We start from the raw sequence: 17,403 nt of genomic DNA, 5'->3' as shown, positions 1-17,403 counted from the left end.
TACATTCTCTTCTGCATGTCCATGGAATTGAGAAGTGGGTCATAGTTGGAGGACTACCAACGTAGAGCCAAATTTTTGTCTTCCACAAATAAGAAAGGGCTGTTAGGAGGAATAATTATCAATTCAATCTTATACCCGAATGTCAATTTAATTATAAACTTTCCAATTTTGTCAATGTAATCTTATATATTTTCATGGAATTCCAATTTAATTATTTCGGCCACTTGCCGATACAAGTCGCTGACATGGCGATACACGAATTGGTCAAAAGAACTATGTTGAAATTTCATGCAAAGGTTTAGGACGTGCATGACAAAATTTCTGGAATAGAAATCAATTTTTGCCAAGTTCCATGGACGAGTTTTGAGAAAAAAACACATTTGATAACGATTCAAAATTTTTATTTATAAAATAAAAATTCGTTTGATATTATAATAAAATTTTTATTTCTAGAGCAAAGAAACAACCGACATCCGATGGTTGGAATCCAAAGTCCGATGATTAGAGTTCGGCATCCGGCATCCAAAGGACCGACGGTGAGCGGCCAAAGTTCGAGTCCGATGTCCAATGCCGAATCCAGTGACCAGCAGCGAGCAACCGAAGTCCATAGTCCGATGTCAGAGTCCGGTGACCAACAACCAATGTCCAACATCTAGAGCTCGACATCCAACATTTGACATCCGAAGTTCGGCGACCGGAGGCCGGCAGTGGTTGGCAGGCGGCCAACATCCAATGTCAAGTGGCAAACGATCGACAGCGGACATCCGATGGTTGGTGGTGAGCCTCCGGCATCCAACGATTGGCAATGAGTGGCCAACGACCGATGGACGTTCGGCATTCGATGACAACGGTTGGCGACGAGCGATCGGAGTTCAGTGGTTGGCAGTTGACGTGCAGTAGCTGGCAACCGACGTGCAGTAGCCGGCGGCTGATGTGTAGTAGCTGGCGGTTGGTGGCTAGTGATCAAGGCCAGCGGCGAGCGGCCGACAATTGGTGGAGAGTGTCCGGCATCCCATGAGCGGCATCCTATGAGCAGCAAGTGGGCGACAGACAAATGACAAAAGTGAACGATGAGGAAAATTTTGATTTTTCATTTTTATTCCATAAATAGAAAAGCTAAAAATTTTAACTTCGATTTTTGCTCCAAATCTATTTCTAGAATAGAAATTTGTTCCAAAAATAGAAAAATGAAATTGCATTACCAAATGGATTTTTATTCCAAACATGTTCAAGAAATAAAAAAACAGAGAAATAGAGAAACATAAATATTGTTATGCACGCCCTTAAAATTATATTAGAAAAATTTATCAAAAAATAATTAAGATCTACAAAATAAATTTATAATTGATCAAATAATTATTAAAAAAAAACAATTTTATCCGTGTATGTTAAAATCATTCTTGACTTGTAAGTTCATAAAGCCGATTTGACAAGAAGACATGTAATTTGACCAGACAAATCATGTCTGAGAGCATTACAAACACAATTTCAATGAATATATTACTTCAACTAGAGGAAAAAAGAAATGCATATTCATACCGGTCAAAGTAATTTTCCTCGGGTTGAACTCAGGCCGAAATTTACCAAGAACGTAATTTAATGACCAAATTAAATGAAACCTTAACCCTCCAATTTTGACCATGTGATCCATCACATGACTTTTGTTGATCAGCAGTTGGAAAAAATTTGACTTTTCTTTTCATACCTTTCAACATTCTCGAATACATGAACTCCGAAAAGCAAGCTGTTTTTAAGGACGATTTCATGCATTAAGCCAAACCCAACATAGCTCCTGAACTTGCAGCTCTTCCTCATCACATCAATGGCGGATGATGTGAAGCTACATGGACTCTGGTCGAGTCCATTCACCCAGAGAGTCATCTGGGCTCTCCAATTGAAGGGTCTGAGCTACGAGTACATAGCTGAAGATATCATCTGCAAGAGCGAGTCGCTGGTGCGATACAATCCGGTCCACAAGAAGGTCCCTGTGCTCGTTCATGGTGGGAAACCGGTCACGGAGTCGATGCTGATCGTTGAGTACATTGATGAGACATGGGCGCAGAATCCGCTTCTTCCTCAAGATGCTCACGAGAGGGCCGTGGTCCGATTCTGGGCTAAGTTCATCGAGGAGAAGGTAAGGATAAAAATGATGGGATGCCATGAACTTAGTCTTCCTATAAGAGTCAGATCTTCAATTTTTTGTGTTTTCTTTGACGTAAATCCACGCTGTTCTCTTGATGCAGTCTATACCCATGATGGCTTTCTTTCGTCACGTCGGAGAAGACCAAGAAAAGGCCATCAACTTCACCTTGGACACCTTCAAAACAATAGAAGAGAATGGCCTCGGCGGAAACAAGTTCCTCGGAAGCGAGGAGGTATCGCTCGCGGACATCGCCTTGGGATGGATCGTTCACACCCTGCCCGTCATGGAAGATATAATAGGAGTGAAGCTCGTGAAAGCCGAAACGTTCCCACTTTTGCACGAATGGATGGAGAACTTCAAGCAAGTTTCAGTCATCAAGTCAAGCCTTCCAGATTATGCGAGAGCCCTCGACTACTTCAGGGCAAAAAGAGAGATGTTCATCAAATTAGGCGAAAAGCACTGAAAAAGATCATAGCATGAGTTTCTTTCTCGTTGTTGTTTTTCATAGATAAGATTGTATGGACTCTTGTTGTTCTGGTTGCTTATGAACCCGATAAAGATAGCCGGTTTTTCTGTTATAAATTTGGTTTTTGCATTGGCAAAAGGTACAACAAGGTCTGCTAGTATCGCTCGGACAAACATTTTTTGAATGCGAGAACAAGGTCAGGATTCATTTACATCCAACTAAAGTCGAAGCTACAGGCTACAGGTAAAGATTTAAAAGAACAGAATGTACAAATCCTAAATTACAAGGGATAGAAGCTCTTCAACATTGTCATCATCACCGTCCTTTCCTGCGACTCTTCAGACCTGCGCAGTCCGAACAATACCATTTTCCTTTCGGCACATCTTTCAGTCCGACACAGCCATAATGGAACCACTCTATCTTGCACTACGAAAGAAGAAAGCAGATAAGATATTCTGAATATCACAAGTCTTTCAGGTACTAGATAGTGGATATAACTAGCAGGAGGAAGCAAAATTGAAACATAATCAAAAGCTCGAGGCCATACGTCGGGATTGTCGCACGCAACCATTTCTCCAAAGCTAACTTGGTTGCAAAAACAGTACGTGGGCTCATTAGGGTCTATGGGTATATCCAACTCCATACCAGGAGGATTTGTAGAAGCTGCATTAGTGGCTTCTGTTGCTGCTTGGGTAGCCAGGCGAGTGCTGTTCAAGAAAATGGTCATCATAAAGAAGGTCACTTGTCATTGCTGACCATGCCTACCTAGCTCAGACGTGTGCAGATAAAGATTTACCACAAACAATGTTTCTCATAAAGAGATAATGTGAAGGCTATTAAAACACTGCAATTAGTACAACAGATTCATCTGCCAAAAAAAAAAAAAAAATTTAATGTTCATGATGCTCGGGACAGTGCATTTCCATCTCTTTCCAATCTCAACCTTCATTAGTAGTTGCACCAGATGAGTGCAAAATCAGGAACACAATGGCCTAAAACTGACAGCCAGTTTTCTCACAAAACAAGCATAGGAGACATAAAGGGCATCATCCTGCAAGAGGCTCCTCATATGTGAGGTTCAGCAAAGTATTTAGCCCTTGTTGCTTTCTGGCGACAGGCTGGCTGTGTCATGCTTCAAACCCGTGGTCACAATTGGATAACCTTACCATTGCACCAAACCTCACCCTCACGGACTAGCACGAGAGACGACATAAGGAAACAAAGTTCCATTTAAACTCATTCAAGTGTTTAGACCGCTTTACAAGGATGAGGTACAACGTACAAATAGTGTCACTATGGCTGTATTTGGTGAGACAGACACCGTAGTCCGTGGTAAAGTCAATCTGCTTCAACTTATGCTAATTATGTTCAAGAGAACTACCAACAGTGATTAGTTCTATCTATCCAGTATCCACCAACACCAATGCAAATCAATATGGAGACATTTGTGCTCCTCTCTCTCTCTCGTGCTGGTTAGTGTGCGTGTATTGCAGGGGAGCAAGGAGCTTAATAGCAGTCATGAGACAGAAAATGACACAGCATATACCCCACAACTTCTACAGTCAATAAAAAAATTATATAAAGTAAGGAAAGATACTTCTTGCGTCCTCCTCTACCAGATTCGCTACCCCTGCCAGGCTTCGTAGAAGCATCAACACTGGAACTAGATATCCCCTCCGGAGGAACACTCTCTTTATCTGCAGCCATCAGCAGGTGCATTGAACAGATATTCGGCACAGGACAATAGCAATAAGCATGTAGTTGAAAAAAGTAGATACTTTCAGGTAAAAACCTTGGAAAATGTATTAATATAAAAGGATGAAACAGGAGCAAGATCAAATTGAAGTACCGCGTCGGAGCTCCTCATTACACTTTTTCAGATATTGATCCAACTGTTGTATGTGTGTATCTACCTGATTTTGGTCAAGCATATACATGGTCAGCAAGCTCTCAAAGGAACAAAAACTTCAAAGAAATTATTTCAGACAACCTCAAAGCCAGACAAAGGGAAACAATAAAATGACTAGATATGATGACTGTTTAACCAATTAAATACATTCAACTTTGATAAAATTTGAACAAGTCACAATTAATCTCCAGTTTTGTTTGAAAAACATCACAACAATCAAATCAAACACAACACCATAAACTTGAAAACAAACTATGATAAACAATAGGTATGGAGACAGCAATCCTTAGCCATGAAACACTTTTTGTGAATACGGACCTCTCCAAAGCATAATGTGGATTTCATTAACATTTTCACTCACGATTCATCCTTGCTGCACTCTCTTCATTGCCATGCAGACGAGTTAAATTCTTGATTTGGATAAGTATATATGCAATGAAAGCAGCAACCCTTAGCCATGAGCTCTCTAGAGCATGTGACATTTGATTAAATATCTGCTCATGGCTCATGCTTCTTCTTTTTCCCAACAATCTCATGGCCCATGCTTAATTGTCTCTTCATTGGCATGTGAAGAGATGACTCATAAATGAATTCCCTCTCCCATCCTCGCAAATATTAGCATGTTTGCTCGGCATGAGAGAAAATGCATCCTTGATGTTTGCCATCCTATCTAGATGCTAATATCTGAATCATCGGTGTGTGTGCTTTGTCCTGTTATCAATGAGTTTTGAAGTTCTCAGATCATGAGGCATTGATCTCCAAAAAATGCAAATATCACTGCCATGCAACAAAAACTATGCATAACAAAGGAGGCAGCAGGTAAACATGAAATTACAAGCTTGTATCTCTGGGGAAAAAAATAGTAGTAACTAAGAAATCTATCAGAAGCATGAACACCAAAAATTATACGAAAATAGTCATTGCACCAAATCGAAAACAAAATGAGCAGCATCATTTGAAGGCTAAAAACTGTTACATACCAAATCATACGCGTGGACAGCCAAAGCGACCTTCTCATCGGCAATCCTTATGCTATGTCTTTGCTCATCTAGCACTTCATCCGAGAATGTGTTACCTGACTTAACTCCCTGCTTAATTTCCTCAATTTCTTGCTCACAACGTTGCTCATTCTGTCTTCTGAGGTCTGATCATATTCAGAGAAGAAAAGGAAGAAGGTCAGATAATACCTCACAAAACCACAAAAGCCGACAATTAAACCATCTCTTTCATACAATAACATAAGCCCCCCCTAGTCCCGAAGATTGTGTACAACAAAAATGGACATGCCAAGTGTATTCTGAATGGAAACGATCAGAACTCTCGACTTCTATAATCTTCGCCTACAAAAGAACATCAAAGACGACATCAGGATAAAGAAACCCCTTCATGCCTCATTCGAAGTTTCTCATTTCCACTTATTCAGCTGCCACCAGCAGCGGATGACAGCAACAACTCCACTGCCTTTCCCCGACCGTCTTTCTGATAATTCAAAGTTTAAGCTTTTACCCCGATAACCACCACAACAGCCACTTAGCTTTGAAAATTTAGACCTCCACAAGAAACCCAACAATCACACTTGCGGCGACAATCGAAATAGAACGTGACCGAGCAAATGGCGATTGAAATTACCCTCTAGACTCTTGTCGAGATCGCGCAACAGCGCGTACTTCTTCTGCAGTATGTTGGGCAGCGCTTCGAGGTCTGCACAGAAAACGGGCCATTCGATTTAGTCGAGGCAACGCGCTTCGATTCACCCGAATGAAAAAACACGAAAGCGAACCCCATTTCACGACTTGCGAATCGCCGGCGCCGGGGGAAAACCAAAATTAGGGTTTCGCCGAAGCAGCGAGAAGGAAGCGTACGGAGGGGAGGAGGAGCGAATTCGAAGTTGGGCACTCACCTGCTTGGAATTCATCGAGGAAGGACATTGAGGAGGCGGAGGCGGAGGCGGAGGTGGCGGCGGCGGCGGAGGAGGAGGACGAGGTGGTGGAGCGGGGGGGGGGCAGAGACGGTGGAAATGGTTATGGCGTCGGGAGTGAACCGGGATCGTTTTCGGCGGCGGGTGATGTGGGAGTTGAACCGGACCGGGTTCGTTACGGAGCATGGAATTTCCCCCGACCGGTTGATCTGACACCTGGATGTTTTGCTATATTGAAGTTTAACCAAGCGGGACTAGCAATGCAAACAATTAGTTTAGTCATTTTCCAAGATCAAGTATTGTATCGTGAATAATCTTTTAATATACACCTAAGATTGAGAAAATAATAGATTTATAATGGATTCACCATTTTATAATTTATGCGCACAAATATTTGGTACCTTGTAACAGTGTTTGACATCTATACATTCTTTGTCCCCGTTAACAAGATAAATAAGTATATATTAAACATGTACTTTTTTTCCTTTAATGTTTTGAAGGAAAATTTTAGATTACCTGAGGTATTGGAAAAAAGTTTATAATATCATTTGTTAAAAATGATAATATAGGCATTTGTTTGGAATATCATTTGTAGTCATTGTACTATAATATCTTTGAACTTTGGCATCAATCATTTAATGCGATGAACATTGATTGTCATGAATTCAACCAACTTTTCAAGTGAAGTGCTGACATAGGAACGATATAGTTGACATTTGTTTATTTTATGGAAAATAAATTATATAAAAAATATTTTATTCAAAATGATCGTCTATATCACTAGAGATTATTAGTTAATAAAAGATACTTTCATTGTCGAAAAAAAAAAATTATCTAAACATTTTGATAAATGATGATAATATTTTTAATTTATTTATTTTTGTAAGAGATATAATTATCATATATATGTGTGTGTACGTATGGAGGACAAAAGAAGGAAAAGACTAAATTATGTTTACTTAACTTGATATAGGGACTTCACAATTTTCTCTCCCAACCTTCACCCAACCTAATCCGCTCTTTGATTCCGATATAATCCAACAGCAAGTTTACTTAACTCGCTTGACAAGGACGAGTACAAACCTCAACCCAATCATATTTTACCTAACAAGCATGCATGTTCCAAGTTTTAAGAGCTCGAAACTTGTAATTGTTGTATAGACTCTTGAAACCACCATGGAACTTAGAACTTAACACAAACAATGTTCTTGCAGTATTTAAAGGTTTGTTCTAATTCGATTACCAATGTAAATTCCAGCTTTCTCTCCTGACAATTGACCACATCATTAACTTAAATGCAAAATCGGAGTACATGCCTACTAGCCAACCGTCAATACCTTTTTTTTTTTTTTAAAGATGAATTAATCAAGTGCTCAGAGAGTTTCGATTTAACATTTTAAAATAATACTTACCAAACCCCCAAGTCAATACTCGCTAACGATACCCAATCTAACGAAACAGTTAAATCATCAAAGCTCACAAAGCCGAAGCGAACTTTGGGAATGCTTGAACCATCTAGGACAATTGAACTTGATTTCTTGATCCATTTGTAAAAAGGGAACGGTTTCTTGTTTCTTTACTGGAAAATCGTCTTTACTTTTTATCAATTGCGTTTTCAATGTTCTTTTCATCAACAAGCGAAAATGAATCCCATATAAAAACTTCCCTGCAAAGTTCTTTTAAATAAATGATTGACTTGTTTAGATAGATTGTTATTTTATGTTTCATATTTTGTACTTTTGTTCAATTTAAATTTTTTATAGATGCACTTCGATTTGATTCAATCTTCAGCACCCAAAATTCTCACGATATTAATGTCAATACACAGATTTACACATATTTTCTTCATGTTGAATGATAATTTAAATTATGAAGAGAAAGTCAAGAAAAATATTTTATATTTTAGACTAAATTCTCAAATAAGTGAAGGCACCAGCGCTACTGCTTTCCAGCCAACGGTAACTTGGCGCGGGGCAAACCGGCCCCACACACTCTAGAAGTGTGATGGGCCCACTCAGCTTGGCTCTTTGCTCTTTTCCTTTTCTTAAGACAAAAAGCAAAGAAAGATAGGATTGAATTTCTTGTGCATTTCGTAGAATCGTGTCTAAATGTTGAAATTATAATTGATCAGCACATAAACAATTGATCAGCTTAAGCGTACTCAATTCAAATTAATATAATTTTCATAGTCCGAGTACTAAAAAAAGTTACAATTTTTTTTTTTTTTATGTATTGCTTAACTGAGTATTATCGAGGCATTCGTTAACAAAATCCTTTGAATGTTAAAGTAGTCCCTAAATTTACTGTTAAATTGGTTCCTCGATATGAAAATGATTTTCAACAAATTACCAAATTTCGGACCAAGTCTTTCATCTAACATTAAAAAAAAAACTCTTAAGCCCGTTCACAAGATCAACAGTAAAATTGGGAGAAATGACAACCTCCATCACACCGGGTAGCTTTGCTAGGGAAAATCAGATTAGGAAAGCGTGCAACTTTCGATACAATTATTTATCTCGTGTTATGTGTAACCCACAATTTAGGAATCGAAATATTTCCCATCAAGTATGTTTAGCGACTGCTTGGGCGCTCATTAGCAACACCCGCTTCTCCTATGGATCACTAACGATGGTTGCTTCTAGCTAATTCGTGCCATTGTTTCTGTGCACTTTTATCTCAACACCCAACCCTAGCCTCTCCTTAGAACTTTCAAAAGAGGAAAAGAGAAGTTATCGATGACCTACAAGCATGTCAAGCAAGGTCCACTAGAAGAAATGAGAAGCTTGAAGAACACAAAAGGCTTGAAACGAAAGACGAATGTGAAACCAGTATCGATTCTAGCAAGTTACAGAAGTACAAAAGGAACACACAACTCATTTCTGGTTCCATCATTTGAAAAGACTGGCACCCGACACGTTTGATTTGGTTGCAAGAAAAGGTAATCTGCCACCTAATTATCAACTTAATTTGACCTATTCCATATGGGGGGATCGTCTCAATGAACTGTTTACATACATATACCTTATAATATAAAATCCCAAAATCTACATGTCTAGAAAAAAATTAACTTTGCTATTGTAGTGATTTCCATATCAACAAGGTATCGAGTTCCTTCAAGGAGAGACAAATTGAAATTCTAAAAAATAAGTTGTCAAGATTACAACCATCTTTCCTATATTAAAGTTTTCATTTTTTGCAAATTTCAATGAGAACCTTTGACAATTCGCCACTGCCCTTTTGTCTGTATCCCCTGTTCTCCCGGAAGCTGCAAGAGATCACCGTCTGATTAGTCGCACCCAGATCATAGAAAAGAAGAAAACAAAAAAGAAAAGAAGAGAAAAGAAGAGAATGCTGAGCTGTTATGCTGTGGGGGAATGGACAACCGCACAGGTCTGCCCACAATCAAGCTGCTCCGTCCAAAAGTCAAGCAAACATTACAAGAGAACGGAAGATAAATGATAAGAAAACAGTGTTGCCCGAGTGAATATTGCCAGTGGTGAGTACAAGTAACGTGACAGGAGAAGACTACAAAAGCTAGTCGTGGAAGCTAGCGATTTGGCTTATGGGCCCAACGGCTATGACCCCCTTAAAAGCAGCATGATTATGATATACCAAATTCTTTTGCTCTGTATCTTGTGCCTAAGTTAAATTTTTTCTTGCTGGTTTGCATGTTAAGTTTATGCACCGGAACAGAAAGTAGATGATAACAAAAATCTATTGCAGTGTGAACCCGCTCTCCATGAGAGCTGGTGTAAGTGGTTCTTACTTTTTGTTCTTTTGTATAAGGAGCTACTAAACTTGAGCACTTGAGCTTCCCTCATTGCTTTGCTGAGAAGGACAAGGTTAGGTTCAGTCACTCATTCATTATGCCTCTTTTCTGGGTGTGTTCTTTGTAGATTTGGTTGAGAGAAGTGGATGGATTGTTGCATTTACGTGCACTTGCGGCTCGTTGTTCTGTTCAGCAGTTAAGGTGTTTAAAAATGTCTCTCTAGTCTAGAAACACAAAGTGTCTGCAAAATTATGTTCACATTGTCTCTGCATTGGTAGATGAAGGAGATTCAAATGTTCAACTGGATACATTTTCTCTGGAGAAGATTTGACAGTCTTCTCATGAACTGAGCTTTTGGGTCTTCAAATTTGATCTCTAGAAGATACTTCTACTTTATCAGTGGGGGCAAGAAAAACCCTAACTCAGTAAACATTCTGAGCATACTTCATAAAGCCTCGCATTGTTGTTCTGCAGTGTATTTTTCTATTCTTCTTCAAAGACATCTGGTTTTCTGTTTATGATCTAATGTAGCTTTTCACTCATGTCATGTTCTTACTTAAATCACAGAATGAGTGAGCCCGTGGGAGTGGCTAACACGACAGTAGATGTTGCAGCCCTTGACTTAGAGATTGATCATCGAAGGGATGAACCTCTGAGGTCATCAGAACCCAAAAACACAGCGTTCTCCGATGAAAGAAAAAAGTCCTTAGGAGCACGGTATTACTATGGCATTATCTTTCTGTTAATGAATCTTGTCGCGTGGTTCGTTCGTGACTATGGTCAGAAGGTCCTACCGGAGCTTCACTGTGAGTCAATGCTCTTTCATCCTCAACGCGTCAGTGCTCAGTATTATGTTTGTGGAAAATTTTTCCCCTCTTTGTTCCACATGAAATCTTCCATAGTTTCCAAGTTTATGTTTGTGTTTTCGCAGATTTAAAATCTTGTGGAAGTGGGGGAATTGCCTGCTTTCAGACAATGGGAGTTCTCCGCGTGAGTCTAGGATGCTTTGTATCCTCAACATACTTTTTTTGCAAGCGAGCTCTGCCATTGTGGACAATTTATATTTCTCCCTTTACCTTTCTAATTCATCTGTTAGGAGACTAAACTTCCCAATGGACATTGCCAAATTCCATCACCTCAGAAGCGGAGTAGCTAATGGTTGATGAACTTCACCTAACATCATGAACACCTTGACATAATATGCTCAGATGTTTTTCTTTTTGATGTTTCTCACCACGCTCAATACGAGAAAGCTCCGCGACGTCCGCAACATCTGGCATTCGGGATGTTGGGTTGTGAAGTTCTTCATATTGATGGGGTCAATGACAGCTCCCATATTGTTCCCTTCAAATCTGATTCACTTGTATGGTAAGTTAGTTTGAGCATAAGCAAGCCTCGGTGAAATTTATGCTTGAATATAGGTGCATAGCTAGCGTTCCTCTTGTCTTGCAATTCTTCCCTATGAACTCTTTTCTTAACCTGCCTTAAGATTATACTTTCATATATTCAGCTTCTTTTACTGAAATGCAGCAATTGTATTACAGCAAGAGGAATACAAATTTATTACCGAAAATATTTACTGATCTTATAAAAAAACTAGATACTAATCTATCTGAATAACGGCCTTCTATAATGCTTTTGCAGGTGAATTTGCTCGAGTAGGCGCAGGGTAATTCTCATCTCCTTTGATGCATTGATAAATTCATGTGATAATAACTATAAAATTTAATAAGCAACAGAAACTGGAACCACTACATGGAGCAAGAAAAAGTTTTTATTTGAATTTTATGTAATTTCGGATCTGATTCTGAACATCAAATAAAGTAACTGCACATAGATGATATACTTCATGGAGGATTATGCCTAAAAATCTCTCTGCTTTTCTGTTCTCTCAGTCGATTCTCAAACAATTTTGAAGCCCCACTTATGATATCTTCCTTTAAAATGTAGAATATTTCTGGTGCTTCAGCTCATTAGTGTGATCCAGTTCATCGCTTGGTGGAATAATCACTGGATGCCAGATGGAGAAAGTAAGCAAAGGTATTCACTTGATGAAGTCATGCACTGGCTGCTTGTAGAAGCATAATACTACCAGAAAAGACATACAAGCTATGTATCCCATGATTTAACAGCATTCATGTGAATGATAGCCAAAAACGAAGAACCAGATCAGAGTGTTGCTTTCCTCCATTGTTCTACAATTTTGGCAAATAGTCCTTTTAACTTTATTCGGGTTCAGTTCTGGGGCTTTCACGTTTACTTTAATTCCAGTATAACAAGTGCTCGGATCCTGCAGCTGCTCTATTGGATTGGTGATGTCCACAATCTTTTATGTCGCATCAGTAGGAGGGATTATCATGGTTTGGAAATTCTATGCTTCGGGACAGTCCCTCAACATATTCTTTATCACATGGACTGGCATATTGCTTGTAGTGATGTTGGTCGTATCCTTGCACTCCAAGGTATGTTACGCAAAATCAATTGAAGTAATACATGGTGTATTTACATATATGAATGCCCAATTGCTGCTTGGATACATAACATGTGCAGAAGCATTCTATTGATTATTGCAAGATCATTTTCGATTTTTAGTAAGGTTTCAAATTTACTAGCTAGAACACTTGATGATACCTTTTGTTCTGTAACTGATGCATCTATAATCTTCACAAGTGAATCATGTTGAATAAACTGATTAAGCAGACTCACACTGTAAAACATTCCTCTGTTAATTTATTGCCTAGTCTTCAACTATTACTTGCTAGTAATTAGCAGAGCGATTAAATTAGTGTTATTGGAAGATTACCAGAATAAGATGTCGAGTCTTGTTCCTATGATGCTAGTGGATGTATGGGCTAGTGCAGGTCAACAGAGGCCTCTTATCTTCAGGAATAATGGGATCGTACATTGTGTTCCTATGTTGGTCTGCCATTAGAAGGTGAGAAAATCTTGCCCAACTTTGCAGATTTTACACTGCAAGTACATATTATTTCTTTCTTTTATCTTAGTTTCAAATGACTGTATTTTATCTCGGAAAGAACCACCATCATTTAACAGCACATGCTTGTTTTGGTGTTCATTTGCTTAATTGAACTGACACATATACCATATTCTATTGCATAATTGCTCATCAATGTTTTGCTGCAGTCACAATTCAGCACTGTCTTACGATTTTGCAGTTGTTTCTTGAACGCACGAACAGTTAATATTTCATCCTATAAGAATAACTAATTTCATGTTTAGTGAGCCTACCATACAGAACAGCAATATGCAGAAGCAAGGGAGTCATCATGATTGGTTAACTGTACTAGTAAGTTTCGAATGATATGAATTCGCTCGATTCTCTCTTGGTTACTTTTATTCTATCATAAGTGACAATTAATCATGTAAACAATTTCTATAAGGGCTAATTTGCATACAGCTTTCCATGATGTTTCTAAGAGTCAAGGTTTTCATCCAGACTGATGTAAAATTTAAATATATGCCGTGAAAAGAAAAATGAATTCTGTCTTTATCTGCTTCTCATCCTAAGAGAAGACAAAATGCTACATTTGTTCTCTTGATAATCTTCTCATCGGTGCTCCCTTTGTTTCATGATTTGTTATCTTGCTTCAGAGCTTCCTCATAGCAATATTTGCAATTGTCATAGCGACATTTTCTACTGGCATTGATTCAGAATCCTTTCAGGTAAGATTTCTGTTCTCTTTCAGTCTCAACACTTGTCGAGCTTCCTCATATCCTGACCGAATCACCAATTTTAGTATCCTTCAAGGGGTTGTTTCAAGCAATCATGCATAACTGTCATTGCTCTTCCTTGATTTTTTTTCTTTAGGTGGTTGTTTCTTTGACATCTTTAATCTGGGAACGTAGGATCAGATGAATCTGTTGTTCATGTTCTAAAGTCAACTCTGATGTTAGATTACAAAAAATATGCAAAGTAAAAATCAACTCCAGGGAAAAAAGGAAAAGTCCCAGCACTTTTCATTTTCATCTTTCCTTTATCTTACAAGAAATGCTTAATTCATCTTCTTCATTCCAGTTTCGAAAAGATGAAGTTCAATTGGAGGACGATGTGCCATACAAGTACGGGGTTTTCCACCTGGTGTTCTCTCTCGGAGCAATGTACTTTGCGATGTTGTTCATCTGTTGGAACCTCGAACATACCACCAGGAAGTATGAAAGCCTTGCTCAATCACTTGCCTTGTAAATTTCGTGAATTTGCACAAACAATTCATGAAGTTGACTCTATGAACTAAATTAGGTGGATCATCGATGTGGGTTGGGCGAGCACATGGGTGAAGATCATCAATGAATGGCTCGCAGCCACAATCTACTGTGAGTAGTAGACGCATGTTTTGCTTAGCTAGCTCTACTTACTTCAGGTCATTTGATCACGCCATAAGCCATACACAATCCAGTCACTTTCCGTTAATTCACACTGCATAAGGTCGAAATGATTCTGACTCACGCACGCACTAGTATCTATCAGTTATAAATGAATCAATGTCCATGTAAGACATAGCTTAAGGAACTTCTTTTGAACAGAAAAAGCTGCGAGTTTGCTATATATGTCTGCATTTCCTCTTCTGAAAGTTCTCGACATTGCCTATGCAGTATGGATACTGATCTCGCCTGTTGTAAGACAAGCCAAAGTGATGGACCACGAGGAAGCTCGAGAAAACTCATAGAACTTGGCCACACCATGAATCAACCTCGTCGAGACGAGATGTGGATTGATGTTGTAGCTGCATTATTCTTTATCTGTATGCTGTATGAGTATTAATTGTACGTAAAGAGCAGACGAACAAGAAATTGAGAGTTTTGATTGGTAAAATGAGGAATAAGAAGCCTGCGAACCTTTGATTTGTCAAACGACTGAGATATTTTCTACATTATGAACTTAAAGAGTTGACGGTTGTGAAACACTCCTGTTTTGCAAAACCAGTAGCACGGTATTGTCCGAGTCACAGTGCTAGTTTGATGAGATAAGGACCAATCCAAAAAAAAGATGACATCTGGAAATACCTTGTGATTTCTATCACGGAAGATAGCAATGAATAAAGAAGAAAAAGAAAAAGAATTATCGTTGCTGTCCTGACTAAATATGGAAAAAGCGGTCGTTCTATCCAGGCTTGGCGACAGATATTTGCTGATTAAAGTAAATGTAAGGAACAAAAACTGCATGGCAAAAGCTTTCTATTACTAATGCATGTTGCCTACCCATTCAAAAGATAAACATGCTAACTCGGATTAGCTGTACCTGCCTCCCACGAGAGATCCGTCAGCATTTGATATAAAAAATTCAGCATACGATGTTGAGGATTAGATGGTTTTTTGTGAAGTCTAAGTCAAAGGTAGATGTTCATAAACTGTCAGCTATGACCTGTTTTGGAAACCACCCACCTGGTCAACTCAGTATTATACACTGAAATAAAAGCTAAGCAATTCTGCAAATAGCATCTGCCACACTATATCTATAACAATTGACCCAACCACTTCACTTCTTGGCCACTAAAACAACTCCAATTTCTCGAGGCATCCCTTCGTATAAAGACCAAGAGTCCCTTCTCTTCTCATGCACCTTCAGTTGGAGAATCATCTTTGAACACACAAACAACCACAGCTCAAAGCAATTTTATCAAAATACAAGATGATCCACAAATTGTCAGTACCCTTGATTCTCTTCGCAACGATGCTCATCGGAGTTACCTGCTCGCCGGCAATCGCGGCATCGGCGGGCCAAGGCGTGGCCGAGCCGCACTTTGAATTGTACATGCATGACATTCTTGGGGGAAGCAGCCCCACAGCTAGGCCCATAACCGGCCTGTTGGGCAGCATTTACAGTGGCCAAGTGCCCTTTGCAAAGCCAGTGGGCTTCCTTCCTCCACAAGGAGGTGTGGCCATTCCCAATGCAAATGGTGCCATCCCTACAGTCAATGGGCTCAACGGAATCCCTCTGGGGACAGGCCTAGCAGGGACCCAATTTGCCGGCCCAAACCCTAATGGCGTCCAGGCCCAGTTGGGGCCCGACGGGCTGGGCCTCGGGTTCGGCACGATCACCGTCATCGACGACATCCTGACCTTGAGCCCCGAGTTGGGGTCGCAGCCCATCGGCAAGGCCCAAGGCGTGTACGTCGCGAGCTCGGTCGACGGGACCACGCAAATGATGGCCTTCACGGCGGTGATCGAGGGCGGCGAGTATGGGGACAGCCTCAACTTTTACGGAGTGTATAGGATCGGGGCCGCCCTCTCGAAACTGTCCGTGACGGGGGGGACCGGGAAGTACCAGAATGCGTGCGGCTACGCGGAAGTGAGGTCGCTCATCCCGTCGGGCCAAAACGTCATCGATGGCGCAGAGATGCTGTTGAGGATGACTATCTATTTAAGGTACTGACAGACGATATCAAAGCAGGCGGTCCAAGATTTCTTTGGAACAAGGAACTTGATTTTGAAATTCCTCTTTTCTGGCAATGTAAAACAGTGACTGAAATTGTTTGCGTCGGTTTTTCTTTTCCCCCCTTTAATCCCAGCAAGTGTAAAATTCTGGTTTGATTGATTGGTCTTCAGCTGAACCATTGAATTCTGTTCATTTGATGTTCATCTGTTCAGTCGCCCCCTGTCTATACATCAAATTCATGCACCTGACCACATCTCTTACTTCTCTCTCTCTCTCTTCTAGTCCTAGTTCTTTTTAACATTACATGATACGCGACGATCTTGTAATCACCAATCAAGCAACACAGAAAAGAAAGTTTTCAATATTTCAAATGCATTGAATTACAAATTTTGTATCACTTGTTATTGGTATTTTCGAAATTGAAATTCTATATTAAGTTCGGACGTTTCACGACAAAAATGATATCATTTTGTTTATAAATATTTAGATTGTCGTGTTCATGCAATACCCGCTTAAAATTGTTTAAAATTGTATATTAATGAACTAATGTTTCGAAAACAGTTATATATCTCAAAATTAAGCTTAGGCCCTGTTTGTTTGTGTTAATTTTTTTTTTTTGTCATGAACACAATTTTTATTTTTTTGTTTCAGGAATAAAAAAAAAAAAACAAAACGCGTTTATTTGTGTTTTTATTCTAGATCTATTTTTTTCTCTGAACAAATTTGGAACAAAACAATAAACAAGAAAAACTTATTTCTTGTTCTTGGAACACTTCGGATAAACAATTATTATCTCTCATATTT

General features: G+C 39.3%; 4 protein-coding genes across 10 annotated transcripts; 3 read left to right on the top strand and 1 right to left on the bottom strand.

Annotated features, from left to right (window-relative positions):
• Positions 1-1,739: 1,739 nt before the first annotated feature.
• LOC104456066 (glutathione transferase GST 23) lies at positions 1,740-2,741 on the top strand. Its single transcript, XM_010070786.3, has 2 exons — positions 1,740-2,134; positions 2,244-2,741. Exons 1-2 carry the CDS (start codon positions 1,823-1,825, stop codon positions 2,604-2,606), a joined length of 675 nt encoding a protein of 224 aa, XP_010069088.2. The 5' UTR covers positions 1,740-1,822; the 3' UTR covers positions 2,607-2,741.
• Positions 2,742-2,761: 20 nt separating this feature from the next.
• On the bottom strand, positions 2,762-6,536 carry LOC104456065 (PHD finger protein ING1). 2 transcript variants are annotated; one of them, XM_010070784.3, is made up of 7 exons: positions 6,419-6,536; positions 6,148-6,219; positions 5,499-5,662; positions 4,459-4,522; positions 4,207-4,306; positions 3,157-3,316; positions 2,762-3,035 (listed from the first exon to the last, which is right to left on the bottom strand). In XM_010070784.3, the coding sequence occupies exons 1-7, from the start codon at positions 6,444-6,446 to the stop codon at positions 2,925-2,927; spliced, it is 699 nt and encodes a 232-aa protein (XP_010069086.1). In that variant the 5' UTR covers positions 6,447-6,536; the 3' UTR covers positions 2,762-2,924. The 2 variants fall into 2 exon arrangements, with proteins under 2 accessions (XP_010069086.1, XP_039154612.1); XM_039298678.1 differs by lacking the exon at positions 6,148-6,219 and having other exon boundaries at positions 6,419-6,523.
• Positions 6,537-9,915: 3,379 nt separating this feature from the next.
• LOC104416084 (probable serine incorporator) lies at positions 9,916-15,074 on the top strand. Of its 6 annotated transcripts, none has more exons than XM_039299115.1 (14): positions 9,916-10,187; positions 10,333-10,406; positions 10,773-11,011; positions 11,137-11,213; positions 11,414-11,573; positions 11,850-11,874; positions 12,156-12,245; positions 12,502-12,667; positions 13,067-13,140; positions 13,446-13,512; positions 13,818-13,889; positions 14,242-14,375; positions 14,464-14,537; positions 14,817-15,074. In XM_039299115.1, the coding sequence occupies exons 1-14, from the start codon at positions 10,137-10,139 to the stop codon at positions 14,888-14,890; spliced, it is 1,377 nt and encodes a 458-aa protein (XP_039155049.1). In that variant the 5' UTR covers positions 9,916-10,136; the 3' UTR covers positions 14,891-15,074. The 6 variants fall into 6 exon arrangements, with proteins under 6 accessions (XP_039155049.1, XP_039155052.1, XP_039155050.1 ...); XM_039299118.1 differs by lacking the exon at positions 10,333-10,406 and adding an exon at positions 10,484-10,630 and having other exon boundaries at positions 9,916-10,278; XM_039299116.1 differs by lacking the exon at positions 10,333-10,406 and adding an exon at positions 10,484-10,680 and having other exon boundaries at positions 9,916-10,278.
• Positions 15,075-15,796: 722 nt separating this feature from the next.
• On the top strand, positions 15,797-16,853 carry LOC108954596 (dirigent protein 16). The gene has a single exon (XM_018860860.2). The coding sequence runs from the start codon at positions 15,853-15,855 to the stop codon at positions 16,594-16,596; it is 744 nt and encodes a 247-aa protein (XP_018716405.2). The 5' UTR covers positions 15,797-15,852; the 3' UTR covers positions 16,597-16,853.
• The last annotated feature ends 550 nt before the right edge of the window (positions 16,854-17,403 follow it).

This window comes from Eucalyptus grandis, chromosome 8, assembly GCF_016545825.1.
Source record: "Eucalyptus grandis isolate ANBG69807.140 chromosome 8, ASM1654582v1, whole genome shotgun sequence".
NCBI lineage: Eukaryota > Viridiplantae > Streptophyta > Magnoliopsida > Myrtales > Myrtaceae > Eucalyptus > Eucalyptus grandis.
This window is presented reverse-complemented; position numbering and strand designations above follow the sequence as displayed.

What these genes read in the sequence shown, in the direction of transcription:
- LOC104416084 (XM_039299115.1), top strand. Translation starts at nt 10,137, where the DNA reads ATGATAACAAAAATCTATTGCAGTGTGAACCCGCTCTCCATGAGAGCT. An exon ending in GATGGAGAAAGTAAGCAAAG is followed by an intron (nt 12,246 to 12,501) that starts GTATTCACTTGA and finishes CGGATCCTGCAG; the next exon opens with CTGCTCTATTGGATTGGTGA. An exon ending in ATGATTGGTTAACTGTACTA is followed by an intron (nt 13,513 to 13,817) that starts GTAAGTTTCGAA and finishes ATCTTGCTTCAG; the next exon opens with AGCTTCCTCATAGCAATATT.
- LOC104456066 (XM_010070786.3), top strand. Translation starts at nt 1,823, where the DNA reads ATGGCGGATGATGTGAAGCTACATGGACTCTGGTCGAGTCCATTCACC. An exon ending in CTAAGTTCATCGAGGAGAAG is followed by an intron (nt 2,135 to 2,243) that starts GTAAGGATAAAA and finishes CTCTTGATGCAG; the next exon opens with TCTATACCCATGATGGCTTT.
- LOC104456065 (XM_010070784.3), bottom strand. Translation starts at nt 6,446, where the DNA reads ATGTCCTTCCTCGATGAATTCCAAGCAG. An exon ending in CTGTCCACGCGTATGATTTG is followed by an intron (nt 4,523 to 5,498) that starts GTATGTAACAGT and finishes GACCAAAATCAG; the next exon opens with GTAGATACACACATACAACA. An exon ending in GGTAGAGGAGGACGCAAGAA is followed by an intron (nt 3,317 to 4,206) that starts GTATCTTTCCTT and finishes TTTCTTGAACAG; the next exon opens with CACTCGCCTGGCTACCCAAG.
- LOC108954596 (XM_018860860.2), top strand. Translation starts at nt 15,853, where the DNA reads ATGATCCACAAATTGTCAGTACCCTTGATTCTCTTCGCAACGATGCTC.